At 44.6% G+C, this 13,104-nt stretch overlaps 1 protein-coding gene across 1 annotated transcript in view; it reads left to right on the top strand.

The window, feature by feature from the left end:
- Positions 1 to 13,104, top strand: part of LOC131294149 (uncharacterized) — a 97,106-nt gene that overhangs the window by 80,264 nt on the left and 3,738 nt on the right. The window contains exons 12-17 of the mRNA XM_058322195.1: positions 609 to 684; positions 1,561 to 1,713; positions 2,579 to 3,821; positions 3,924 to 4,362; positions 7,059 to 7,160; positions 8,607 to 8,710. Coding sequence (XP_058178178.1) covers positions 609 to 684; positions 1,561 to 1,713; positions 2,579 to 3,821; positions 3,924 to 4,362; positions 7,059 to 7,160; positions 8,607 to 8,710 — 2,117 coding nt within the window. The remainder of the gene's footprint in view (positions 1 to 608; positions 685 to 1,560; positions 1,714 to 2,578; positions 3,822 to 3,923; positions 4,363 to 7,058; positions 7,161 to 8,606; positions 8,711 to 13,104) is intronic.

Below are 13,104 nucleotides of genomic sequence, written 5' to 3' on the forward strand. Positions count from 1 at the left end.
CACTTAACACACATTCCTTTAACCTATTGTTTACGAGTAAAATATAACTGTTTTTTACCGCAAACGTTGACCAGTGTGAATATCATCCTAAGTTTTTTATTCCTGATCAAAAACTGGATATGCAGAAAAATGTTAAGTCCATCGTAATAGAGCAGAGAGCATGATGGTTTGTTGTTGGCACCTCCCTGACATAACAAGGACATCGCTTAGACGGTTGCATTGTGACATACGTGCTGAGACTAATGCCGGTTATTTTGGATTAGCAATGCAAATACAAACAGGACCACAGCACCGTAAAGTGATTAAATTTTTAAAGCTCTTCACATCATTCTTCGTGGTATTTTCATGTTTAAAAGTTAAAGAAAATTCTATTCGTGTTCCATTCTGAATAAAATGTGTATCTGAAGTTTAAGAGATCTACGGGAACAGAGCTACGTTACATACTTTAAGTATCATTACAATTAATAATTTATTATTATTCCTGTTGTAAAATTAATTAAACCTTATAAGTATTTAAACGATTTTGAAAGAGTTTTATAATTCAAGTCGATGCTATTTTGTCATTTCCAATGGTTTAAGCTCATCCTTTATTTTGTTCTTTCTTGCAGGAGCGAATTCCCTCTTACCATGGGACAATGGCACACCATCAAAGTCTCCCGAACGTCACGGTTGGCAGTGTTGAAGGTAAGCTCGGTGCTTTTGACACAAAGACTGCGGCATTAGATTGCTTTCGACTTCCATGCTGTCCTGCCAAGGTACACTGCAACGGTATCACATAAAATCAAAGCAAACACAAAAGGCCAGTGGCCCAGTGCCATGCACGTTTAGCCTATGTAAATGGGCTTATGAACGACTTCCGGCTCCGAATGGTAGGCCCATTCGTTTCGTTGATATCTTCATCCGCCGTTCGGGTCGTCGGTGCGAGAGAAGTGGTACTAGATTTTTAAACCATCCACTACGGGAGACAGTTCCTAATGGGAACAGAAGTCTGGAATTACGTATCTCTTTCCGCAACCGGGCCGGAAGGAGGGAAATGATTTAATTAAATTTTTATATTGTAATTACCCCTCGACCCACCCGCTACCTCAACCAAGTCTCAACCCTTCCGAGGCTGCTCCCGCACGGAACGGTTACGACTGCCAGTTGGTGTTGGTTGGTTCTCTTGTCCCAACCGGTGACAGCTGAAACGCTTCCGGACATCCTTCACCCAGCAGCCGGGCAACTCGTGCTAGGTTGACATGCGACGTCCAGTGCAGAGCGCATTTTTGCCCTCCATTTTACGGCGGCCATTCCTGCACTGGAAGCAATCTGTCCGACGCGCTCTACCGAACCGCCGGCTGGTGATGGAGAAGAGTAAAAATGTTTTATTAAATTACATCCCGCCCAGTTTAACGTGCACGCCGACGGCAAGCACAACTTCGGCCGCTCCCGTCCAGGAAGCGGTCGTGGACGAATTTGCTCTAATTAATCCGATTTAAAACTAAGCCCCCTTTGCCGTGGAGACTTATTACATTAATGCTGTTTGTCGTTTAAATTTTTCCCCAAACAAACCGCACACAGATCGATCAGCTGCCGGAGGTGATGACGGTGTCACCGAACGGTTTCTGGCATCTGTCGCTGCCGCACAGTCTCTACCTCGGCGGCGTCCACAACGTGCACACCCTGCCGATGAGTCTACGAGATAAAGGATCGTTCGCCGGTTGCATTCAGAAGGTAAGTACTCTAGGGTTTTCCGCCCCCTCAAGCGGGTGCACAATTGTGCACAAGTTAATGAACAGTTCCTTCCCTTGTTCCATTTCGTCGTAAAATAAATTAAATTTTTCTAATTGAAACGAATTGCATTCTTCTGATGTCTCATAACTCATTACGAAGGCGCTTTGTTTAAACGTTCTTAAATGAATGTTATAAAATACTAGATTACTTTGCACATGTGATCCACAAACGGAACACACATTTTTATTCCCTTTTTCAGCAACACAATACAGTGTATATTTGAATGATTCAATTTCTTTTTATTAGATTTTATCAAACATTTACTCTTTTTTAACAAACAACAGAAGAACTAGAAATAGTTCAAAATGGAATTAAATTTTCTGTATATAGAATTCTCAAAAAAATTTGGGAAAAATTTTGCCGTATTTATCACAGTACAATCATTATCCAAAGCCATGTATTGTATAAAAAGATTTCAATAAGCACTTTTATGATAAATAATAGGATCAGTTATAAACGATTAGATATAAAATTAAAAACTAATTTATCAATAGTTAAATTAAATAACAATAAAAAAACGTTTATCATTTGTTGAATTTGTATCAAATCTATGAAAAGATCTATGAAATAATTTAAATTTTCTGTACAATTTATAAAATTCCCTTAAATAGTTCTGTAACGAAATCGTCAATGACAATTCGCTAACAATCCGCTCATGTTTGCAAAACGCTCCTATCGTCTCGTTGCCATTTCAATTCAACCGAACACATTCCGTTGAATGTCAAAAGCGGTGGCGGTAATTAACGAGCGAATCATGCAAAACCATTCCTCCATAACATGGTTTTGTCCGCTTTTTGATTTGTAGGTCGACATCAACGATCGTACCATCGCGATCATCTCGGAGGCACTCGGTGGTTCGAACGTGGAAAATTGCCCGCATGCCTGCGTCGCCCGGCCGTGCGGCCCGCTCGCCAAGTGCGTCCCGAACCTGGATACGTACGAGTGCCAGTGCAACCCGCAGAACCGCCAGTGCAACCAGGCCGAGGAGCTTCCGTCGGAGGTGATCGAAAAGCAGCAGCGTTTGCTGCGGCAGCGAAAGCAGCAAGAAGAGCAGCAGCAGCAGCTGGCGCGAACTCCAGTAACCCCACCGTCATCCCCACCGACACCGACGTCGAGGGGAGGAGGAGTCCCTTCGACAACTCCCGGCCCACCGGAGGACAGAACGCTCCCGCACGACAACAATCCATCCGATGGAACCGATGGCGGTTCTCAGGAGAGCGACGAAGGCTACGATGACTACTACCAGGAGGACGATGATGATGATGCTGACGCGGACGATGGTGACGACGACGACTGCGGTGTCTACGACTACGGGCAACCGAGCGGGGACCAGCGCTGGGAGGCGTACGACATAAGAACGCCCGCACCGGCATCGGTAGCTAATGAGGCGGATAAACAATCGAGTTCTCCGGCGAGCAAACCGACGACAACGACGACGGCGGCGACCACCATCGCTAATGAAAAGATAATCGCGTGGATCGATAAGCAGAAATCAAAGGAATCGTTGTCGACGGAATCGAACGATTACGCAGACTACGCCTACGGGGATGCCCGGGAAGCGCAGGCAGGCAAGAGGGAGCCTTCCGACGAGGTCCGAGACCAAACTGGGTCGGATGACACGAGCACGAAGGTGGACGGCGGGGAAGGTGTGCAAGTAATGGATGACACGCGCCGACCCGAGCCCGAATTTGGCCGGGAGCTGAAGCATGAAATGATTGTGGTTGCCGATGGACAGGGCGAAGGAAACGGAGACGAGGCTTACACCGACACCGAGGGCAGGGTGGGGTTGGGGAAAGATTACGACCAGCATGGCGACCGGATACCGTACCGGCCGGAGTATCTGCTGCGCCGTGGCAAGCAGAGCTGGAGGGAGTCGGCGACGCCGAGAAGGGCCGGACGCCGGGGTCAGACGAGGCCGGAGTTCGATGGGGCGTTGATCGAGGAGATGAACCGGATTATGAAAAATCATAACGACGACAGCGCGGACGACGCGGACGACAATGGGTTCTGGGGTGTGGTGTCGGACGGCGAACATTCGACCACCGACGGTGACAACAACGACGATGACGACAATGACGACGATGATGACGATGACGATGACGGCAGGCATCGCTATCACTATCATCGTCGTTCGAAACATGAAAAGCAAGCGCGGGCCCGAGAACACCTTCGCTGGCTCAACGATCATCTGGAGGGCATGCGGGACTCGCGGGACCAGCGAGGGGAGCAGCAGCCACAGGAACAGCAACCACAGGAACAGCAGCAGAAGCAGCAGCAACAACAGGAGCAACAGCAGCAGCAACAAGACCAGCAGCAATCGCAGGACGACCCCCGATACGACGAAGACGACGTCCTACGCAGCATGAAGTACAAAAACAAATACTTCCGGAAGTACCAGGGCGCGTGCTTTACCGGCACGGACAGCTACTTTCACTACAGCGACGCGGAAACGATGCGGCGCGTCATTAGCTACGAGATCGATCTGAATCTGCGCTTCAAGACGCACTCCACCAACGGGCTGATCCTTTGGACCGGCCGGCACAGTGCGCTCGAAGGTGACGACTTCCTGTCGCTTGGCATCGAGAATGGGTGAGTAGTCATCTAACTAAACAAGCTCAATTGTCTGGATGATTTTATATTTGTTATTTTTTATGTTTTCATTTGGTTCTCGGTTCGTTTGCTCTTATTTATATCTAAAGAAAGGTTCAATTTTTTTCTGCGTTGAGTGGTTAGGTATCAATTTCATAAGATTTAACACGTTGCGTACCAAGCGTTTTAGCACAATTGTTGGTACAATTTTATAAATTACTATTTGTTTATAATATTTGTTAAACCGATTGTTTTCGAAAGCCAAGCAGAAACTAAGCTTCCCAAAACATTTATATAAAATGTTACAATAATTTTTATGTTCCACTTTCATTTATTTGTGGGTCAAAAACTTTTTAGAACTAGAACTGCTGTCACCCATATTTGGGTGACGCGGTACGGATCGTGTTAATCAACCCCTAAACACTAAATACTTTAGAACCGAAGTCGGCATACATTCCCTTGAATGGGCCAGATGATTATAAGGAAACGCGGGCCGGATACCTTAGACGATGATTTTGAATGGAGTATCATCTTTATAAATAGCAAAGTTACATAATAATCGGTAAAAGATCAAATATATGGATTTTTATCGTTAAACTTTTGTAAATAAAATTTATACTTATTTTCGTTGGATTTTGATTTTTCATCATATAACAGGAACACCTCGTTCAACAATTTCAACCATTTTTGGGAAGAAAACAATCAGGAAATTCACATATGTTAATATCACTCAAAAATAATTAAAGATCACATAAGGAAATATTTTATACTGTTCGAAAACATATTTTGTACCATACATTTACCAAGCATCCAATTTGACAACCCCATAATGTTCATTCTAAGCATCAACATGGATTTCAAACCGTTGGAAAAAGGAAAACTGAACAATTCCAGTCCATCAGGTTCCGTGTAATTTTTATTTGCTGGTAGCTTCCAAACTCTACTCCTACTTGAACACAAATGACTTGAATGTGACTTTCAATTATTTGATTTGGCAATTTTCTCTGAAACATCTTCTCGATTTTCTTCTGATTTCTATCATTTTACGTTTACGGTTTATGTTTATAATGTTTTTGTTAGCTTTGGCTACGAATGTTCAATTTATAAGAGAACATTTATTTCTGTTGAAAACCAGGTAGCATTTGTCACATTTTATCGATTGGTTACAAACCACAACACGCCACCAGAACCTTCCATGTGGCGTTACGAAAAAAAGGACACGTAAAACCACCATCGTGTGTCACGGAACACTTCCAACCCCTGGGTGGTGCCGTAATTACCACGTGTCACATTTGACCTTCGCATTAGCATTCATATCGCGTGCCGTGGCAGTCACGGGGCGTACATTTTATCTAAACAGCGCCATTTAATTTCCAACCCAACCCAAGCCCGGAACCGGTGGTGGGTTGGGGAAAATACGGGGAGCCAGGCCGGGAAAACTGTCCATCCCGAGTCTAGCGTAATGAATGTTTTGCAAGGAGGGAAGCAGTGGTAAAAAAAACTTTCCAACTCGTGCCATAAAACAAAAATGTCAACACAAACACCATTACGCTTTGTTTTCGGGAAGAAGGAATCGGGAAGGATAGAAGAAGAAATGAGAGGGTGCCACAGAAATAGCGAGTGACATCAGTTAATGTGGCTCGAAATCGATTTTGGTCGTTCGTTTCCGCCATCACACGGTGCAGGGAAACACACAAACACACACATACACACACACACCAACCTCACAAAACTCACCCTCGAAGGTTCTGGCGGCGACAGAACGAGATAAGAATTTTAAGTTGCCAAATCCCCGTGCCTTACGATCCGGACAGGAGACAACGTCTTAGCGCGTTCGTGCGCTTTCGAACGCGAAGATAACACCATAATCCAACGGCACGTCGATTTCGGGGGAATTTCGTTCCCTTATCTTATGCTTGCTAGAATAATTTTTCGCCGAGAAACCCCAATCGCCAGACCGAAAGCTGGCTGATAAATTCCCCATCGTTGATGCCGTTTCGGGCGATTTTTTTCCCCCACCCCCCACCCGGATTCGAACGAGTTCAACCGGGCGCATCTTCCGAAAAGCTGGCACTATCACGCAATCTAATCAAATATCATAAAACATTAAGGCAGTGTATCGGAACGGCATCGAAAACGGTACGGGGGTCTCCCCCCGAGACGGGAGGGGGTTGAAATGTGACAAGGGAGACGGACCAAAACCAAATCCCGGTCTTTTCGCCGAATCGATCCGTTATCACTTCACGTCCCGAAGCTCGTAATCAAATATTTAAATACTACTACCGAAAGCGCTGCCATCGAACGACTCCGGCCGGTGGTCTCCCAGCGTGGACCCATTTTTCCGGTGAAAAATGTCCGCCAGCCATTCGTCAGCCTTTCTGTCGACGGTCCGCAGTGGACTAGTGCTTCCCAAATGACCAACAACGACCGATGACGGACGATACCGAGAACTGCGTTTGCTCAATGGATACTGAGCAAATTTGATCTGTCCTCCGGCATCAAAATGCTACGTTCAAATAGAATCGGATTTGTTCTGTCTTTTTAGTTTTCTATCGGTTATTTTTTTAATCAACCATAAATCTTTTTTTTTCAATCCATTGGACTAACTTTCCACATCCGATAGAATGACTAGCTGTCCGCTAGGGAAGCTACGGTTTGATACATTTTTCTCCATTTTTCTCTTCCGATCGGTACAGATACCTTCATCTGCGGTACAATCTCGGCTCCGGTGAAATTAATATCAAATACAACGCCACCAAAGTCAGCGACGGTCTGTGGCATCGGGTGCGAGCGTTACGGTAAGTTACGGTTGGTGGAATCGAGTTGGGCAACATGTGGCCGCAAGTTTTGAGTTGCTTTTTTCGTTCCGTTGCTATCGATTTTGAATTGTAAATGTGTGGACCGATGCCAGCTCGTCCGGATTTGTTACATTTCTTTATCATTCCAATTATTACTTCTAGGTATTTAGTTGATGAAATTTTTACTCTTTGTCAAATCACCTAGAAACAATTTTATTGAAGTTTTACAGCTTAACTAAATAAGTGTAAATCATGACAAACGAAAAACTAGCTTATTACAGAATAGTAATGGCAATGCGTACATTTCAAAAGGAGCTTTGTTCCTTCCCTCAGTGATGGATGTGGAAACTGTCCTAATCAAGTCTAATTTATCATAAAACTAATGGAAGCAGTAAAACGAAAGCCAAACGTACGATTTATTAATCCAAAACCAAAATGGTGAAATGCATAGACATTATTCATATGCACATTTCCAGAAAGGAACCCCGTCAACCGTTGATTAGGATTTTTTTTTGTTAGTCGATGCTTTCGCAAGCATATATCTTTACCGAGCAAATACCGCTTGGAGTGCTGCCCATATTTTGCACCCGGTTCAATTGAACCTCGTGTTTACCATGCCCAAATGTTATCCCATTCCCATACCGAGCATATGCTACAGGAAATTCTCCAGGAGGGCGTTCCCAGTACTCAATTTCCCGGAGGTTTTAGATTCAGATTCGAAGTAGTAATGGTGAGAGAAAAAAAAACCCAAACTAACATGGTGAAAAAAACGGCGACTTTTCCAAAGCTGCATCGCTAATGTATGCCGCCAAAGAGGTTTTCCTAACAAAAACCAATTTTTCATGAATTATAAATCTATCAATCACTGGGCACGGTCAGGAGGAAAAACAAAATCGATAGTACCATTTTCCATAACGCTCGCCGTGGGAAATGCCATACCATGGGGAGGGCAAATAAAAAAGCGAGGAAGAAAAAAAAATGAACGCACACCACGCAGAACCGCCTCGTTCGTCGATTTTCTAACCCAATTTTTTCCTCTTTTCTTTCCATGTTTTTTCCACTCTATCTCACTCACTCGGTCAAACCAAACGGCTGGTCATGGCTTTTTCACAATTCATTTCCCCACGGTTTTTTTTTTTCGTTCCGTTTCCCACGGCCGGAAACGCTGCCTTTTTCCGGTTACACATACCTACACACACCCACGTCGGCGATAACCGGGCCCCCGGGTGGACGATGGTTGTCACATTTTCACCTTTCGGGGCTAAAATTTGCCTTTCTCCTTCGCGTTTCAATGGCTCTATTTTGCGTCCGTGCGTGTGGAACGGTGGCGCCATCTGTCGGGCCCATGACGTGGCCTAATGCCTCACCTTTCAAACCGAACCCCGGCCATCAAAACTAACACACAAAAAAAAACACATCCCCACGCTGACATCCAACACATCACAGGAACTCGCAGGACGGCACGCTGAAGGTTGACGGTGGAAAGCCAATCACCAGACGATCGCCCGGTAAGCTGAGGCAGCTCAACACGGACACCGGACTGTATGTCGGTAAGTGGTGGTTTCTTTTCATTCCTTTTCCATCTCCTGCTGCCGTATAGTTCACCTATTTCCTCCCATCGCCTTCCATTTCCCTTCACCAAACGCTCAGCGGAAAAGGTCCTCCCTCCGTCGCCTTGACCGAATCGAAACTTTTTAACCCTTCCGGGTTGTACACTCCTTTTCACAAAACGAAAAAAATGGAACGAATCTGTGGGGCAGATAAAATGGGGGAAGGTTTTCTTTCAGCCAACTTCCACTAAGAGAGTCATGAGAATCGGCCCACTTGCTTAAACTGTCCAGACGCCATCGTTTGCCCTTTCGGTTAGCCTCCGAGGCCAAGCGGAGTGTTCCGGAGTACAGGGACAGTTTGTTCTTTGGCTTTGGCACGAGGATAACCAGTCAAAGTGGAGTAGGTTTTTTTTTGGATTGCTCCATTTTAATTTCCGGAAGGCGATTTTGCTTTTCTTTCCAACGGTTAAGTCCCTTCTTCTCCCGTGCTGAGATTGGGTAGGAGTGTAATGAGGAAGATGGCGAGTTTGTGAATAATTATTCAAAATCTAACCTTATTTTACCTTACAATAACAAATCCCCAGATTTTGATTATGATTAACCAAGCCAAGGGTATTTTTCATCGCGCAAATTCCAGCTCCAGTATTTTGCTTACAGCTACAGCAACACACGGCATCAGCAATGACATCGAAAATAATTCATGTGAATCGATTTTATGCTTCATAATTTAACATTCTTCGTTGCGAAAATTTAATCACCTGTTGCCAGCGACCTCACGATGGTGAAAAGCCGAAAGGAACGGGAAAAGGTTCCGTCAGTGTTTCCCCTTGATCGACATCTGTTCGATTCTAGCGACTTCAATCACTCCCTTGGGGGAGGCAGGTATTTCCTCGCTTTCCACCACACTCCACTCCGTTTCAAATACACACACAGACCAGTGAAAGGTATTATTAAAAATGGATTTAATTTCGTTCCACCGGCCACCGACCTGCCACGTACCTCGGAGTAATAATTTATTATTAGCCTCCTCAAGCGGACGGTTGGGCTTTAAAAATGTAAAACAAAAATAAGAGCACATCGCGATGGTCCTTGGGTTGGCTGGCATGGGAGAAGGCGAGCAGTGGCTTTCCAAGCGTGTGTTTTGGCTGGTGCTGGTGTAGCCAGCTCATGACGATGACGTGCCCTTTCATTGCCTTAATGGATTTACAATGTTAATGGCAGGTGGCTTTCAGTATTTTCCACCGCGCGCCCTATTCCGCGACCGTGGAAAGGTGAAAGCTTTTGGCCAAACCACAGGCGGGCGCCTGTTTCGCTGAAGGCTTGGCCCCCGGGTGGGGCGATCACTTCCGACCGGTGCCCCCTTCTCCAGGCGCCAGGTACCCATTATTGTCAGTCAATATCCATTCTGCCGGCCATTGTTCGGCGAATAGCGCGATTAATGATGCCCAGGAAAATGGTTCACCGTGCGTCTCGTTTGGTACTCGGAAAACTCATTTGCTGAACCGGCTGGAACCAAGTAATCGAAAGGTAAATGCCCTTCAAGATGTCATGGATGCTTCCAAAAAACATTACTGTTTCTGTTTGACAAATTTGTTAGTAGTACATTACTCTGAAACTAGCATACAATCAATATTTTCTTTTTTTTAAACTTTTACATCACATTATTCAAGTTAAGCAAACGAGGTAGTTGACAGACAGTTTGTAGAGTCCAAACTAATCTTTACGATCCTGTTAGACTTGATTTAATTTTTCATAGATAATATTTTAACGTCTGAGTATATCACAGGTTGGTCTGACATGTGAAACATTTTGCATAGCATAGTAATTTAGCAGCATAATTTTCATATTAGTTTATACGACCTAACCGCACAGCCCACACTTCAGCGAAATGAAAGAAATTAGGATAAGCCATTTCGCTCCCGTCCTTCTCTGCTCCTCCATTTCCTACGACCAACTAAATTCCATAAACAAAACTCACATGAGTTATAAGCTCGCCAAGGCAAACGAGTTCCACAACAAATTCTCCACCAGAAGCACATTTGTTCTCCCGATGCCATAGCCAGTGCTCCGGGGTCAGGGAAAGGCGAGCACCATTTTGCTCCCCGCGGGCCAACCTCACCGAAAAACCGATTTGCTGATGCGAGATGCAAACCAAAGATGCCCGGCCGCAACAGCCGGAAAAACAATTTTTCGAACGTAGCTGGTTCGGTGGTTCGGGTCAGTGCAGAAACCTTACGGATACGAATGGCCACGGGGAAACTCAAGAACCCCCCCTCCCCCCTCACATCTCGGCAGGGTGTATGGTAAGGAAGGGGCAGTGCTATAAAGCGGATATTTATGTTATGGTGTTCCTGGCAATATGTTTACTTCCATTCTTTAAAAAACGATTTGGCCTTTCCCCTCCGGTTTTCAGAGCACGTGGGCACAAAATTGGGAAAACAAACCGCGGTGCTTCGAGGAGGGAAAACAGCACAAAACGATTGTCCCTAGAAACCCCACCACTTGGGTGTGTTTGTGTGTGTGTGTGTGTGTCTTAACCCATTTTCCTTCTGGGTGGAATTGGTCACATTACACGGTGATCCGTTCTGTCGCAGCTGTACTAGCACCCTGGCCCGGTTTTCGTGCCAACCAAACCAAGCGAACGGTCCAAGGACGACCGGGTTCCACTGATCTGTTTATAGTTTCCGTACGCCGGACCAAAACAAGCCAAATGAAAATAAAAGAAAAACCTGAAACTGTACCCTTTAACACCGTCCCTGCTAAACCGGCGAAATCGAAATAAAAAAACAAACGGTAATGGTCCACAACTAGTAGATGGAAGGATTTACCAGGGGAAGCGGAGAAGCTATCTAGCTTAAAGCACGTATTTTATTATATTTCCACATCAAATGTCCTTCCAATCCGGAAAACACCCGTAGTCGTATAGATTATGTGGGATTCGCGGTTCCATTGAACGAGAGGGGCCATAATCGCTGTGAGGTTAAATTGCTGGAAATAAAATCGATGCTACGTATCGCGGAGTCACTTTCGCATAGGGACGAATATTACAAGCCTTTTTTCTAATGAATTTTACTTTCTTATATGAGATAATATAAATCAAATTAATTACACAAAGACCGTATTTTTTCGTGTAAAATGACCCCCAAAACAAATTATTCGATGTTTATGAAAAAAATTGAAAAATTCTGTTTTCTAATTTTCATCAGTTGTAATAATGTTATACGTGTTTTCACCTCAACTTTACGATCGAATCGAAAAGTTGCTACCCGTGTATAAGGACCCCATTAATCGCCCTTTGATCAGTTTTGAACTAAAAGGGGGTCGTTTTACACGGAAAAATACGGTACATTTATGTTCCACTTTTTAATTTGATTTTATATTTATACATCGATGCTTGTTTAAAATCGTTGATCAATTGGTAAACTTTTGAAACGAAACCCGCAAATAGCAAACAGCACCGTCATCATATCGATCGATATTTTCATGTGTATGACCCGATTAGTCAGAAGATAAAATTAAAGAAAAAACAACATGTGTTATTTAGGAGCAGCAATAATTTCCCACACAACACAAACGACAAACCACTAGCCACACAAAGCTTCAATCGAATCCAATAACTCAAAACACTTAACCGCACACTGACACGCAATCAAGTCACCGGGGGAGGAAAATAAATGATCCTCTGGTAAACAGCTTGTCACAGTTCAGCAAAACGTCGGGTACAATGGTGCTTGGACTGTAAAAAAACAAGGTGGAACGAGATGTGCCTCTCACTTTTACTACATAATGATTTATCCTGCAGCCTGTGGACTCCGATCGATTGGAAAACAACAGTAAAATGAAAAAAAATTAAAAGAACTACACACACACACAGATGCACACAACGCTATTACAATTTTTATTGCTATCGATTACGTGCTATTGCAGCTCGTTGCAACGATGGCTTCGTCGTTCGTCTCGGCGTTGGTTCGGAAACTTTTGGCGCACGTTGCCTCACATTATGGTCGTCTCGATCATCCGTAGTGGTGTCATATGCTGGTGAAACGTGCGCTTATTACGACGGTCCTCGCTCCCGTATCCCGTATCCCTTCGGGGCGGCCAACATGCAATCGCCAAAGCAAACACCATCCATCGTGGTGGAGGAGTGTATGTGCAGCGAATTAAACATAGACGAAATTGGGACGTCGTGCCGACGAAACATGGAGTAAATTTACGATGCGCACGGATGTGCCATTTTTTCTCCCGCCCGTTTTATAAAGCACACACTTCACACTCAACAGTTGCATTCGTTGACATTCATGGTCGGCGTACTTGCAGGATGGTGCAGGAGAACGATGGTTCTCGACAACGGAACGATATCTTCATTTGTTATCCGCTCTGCCAACACCCGACAA

This window comes from Anopheles ziemanni, chromosome 2 (genome assembly GCF_943734765.1).
Source record: "Anopheles ziemanni chromosome 2, idAnoZiCoDA_A2_x.2, whole genome shotgun sequence".
Classification (NCBI taxonomy): domain Eukaryota; kingdom Metazoa; phylum Arthropoda; class Insecta; order Diptera; family Culicidae; genus Anopheles; species Anopheles ziemanni.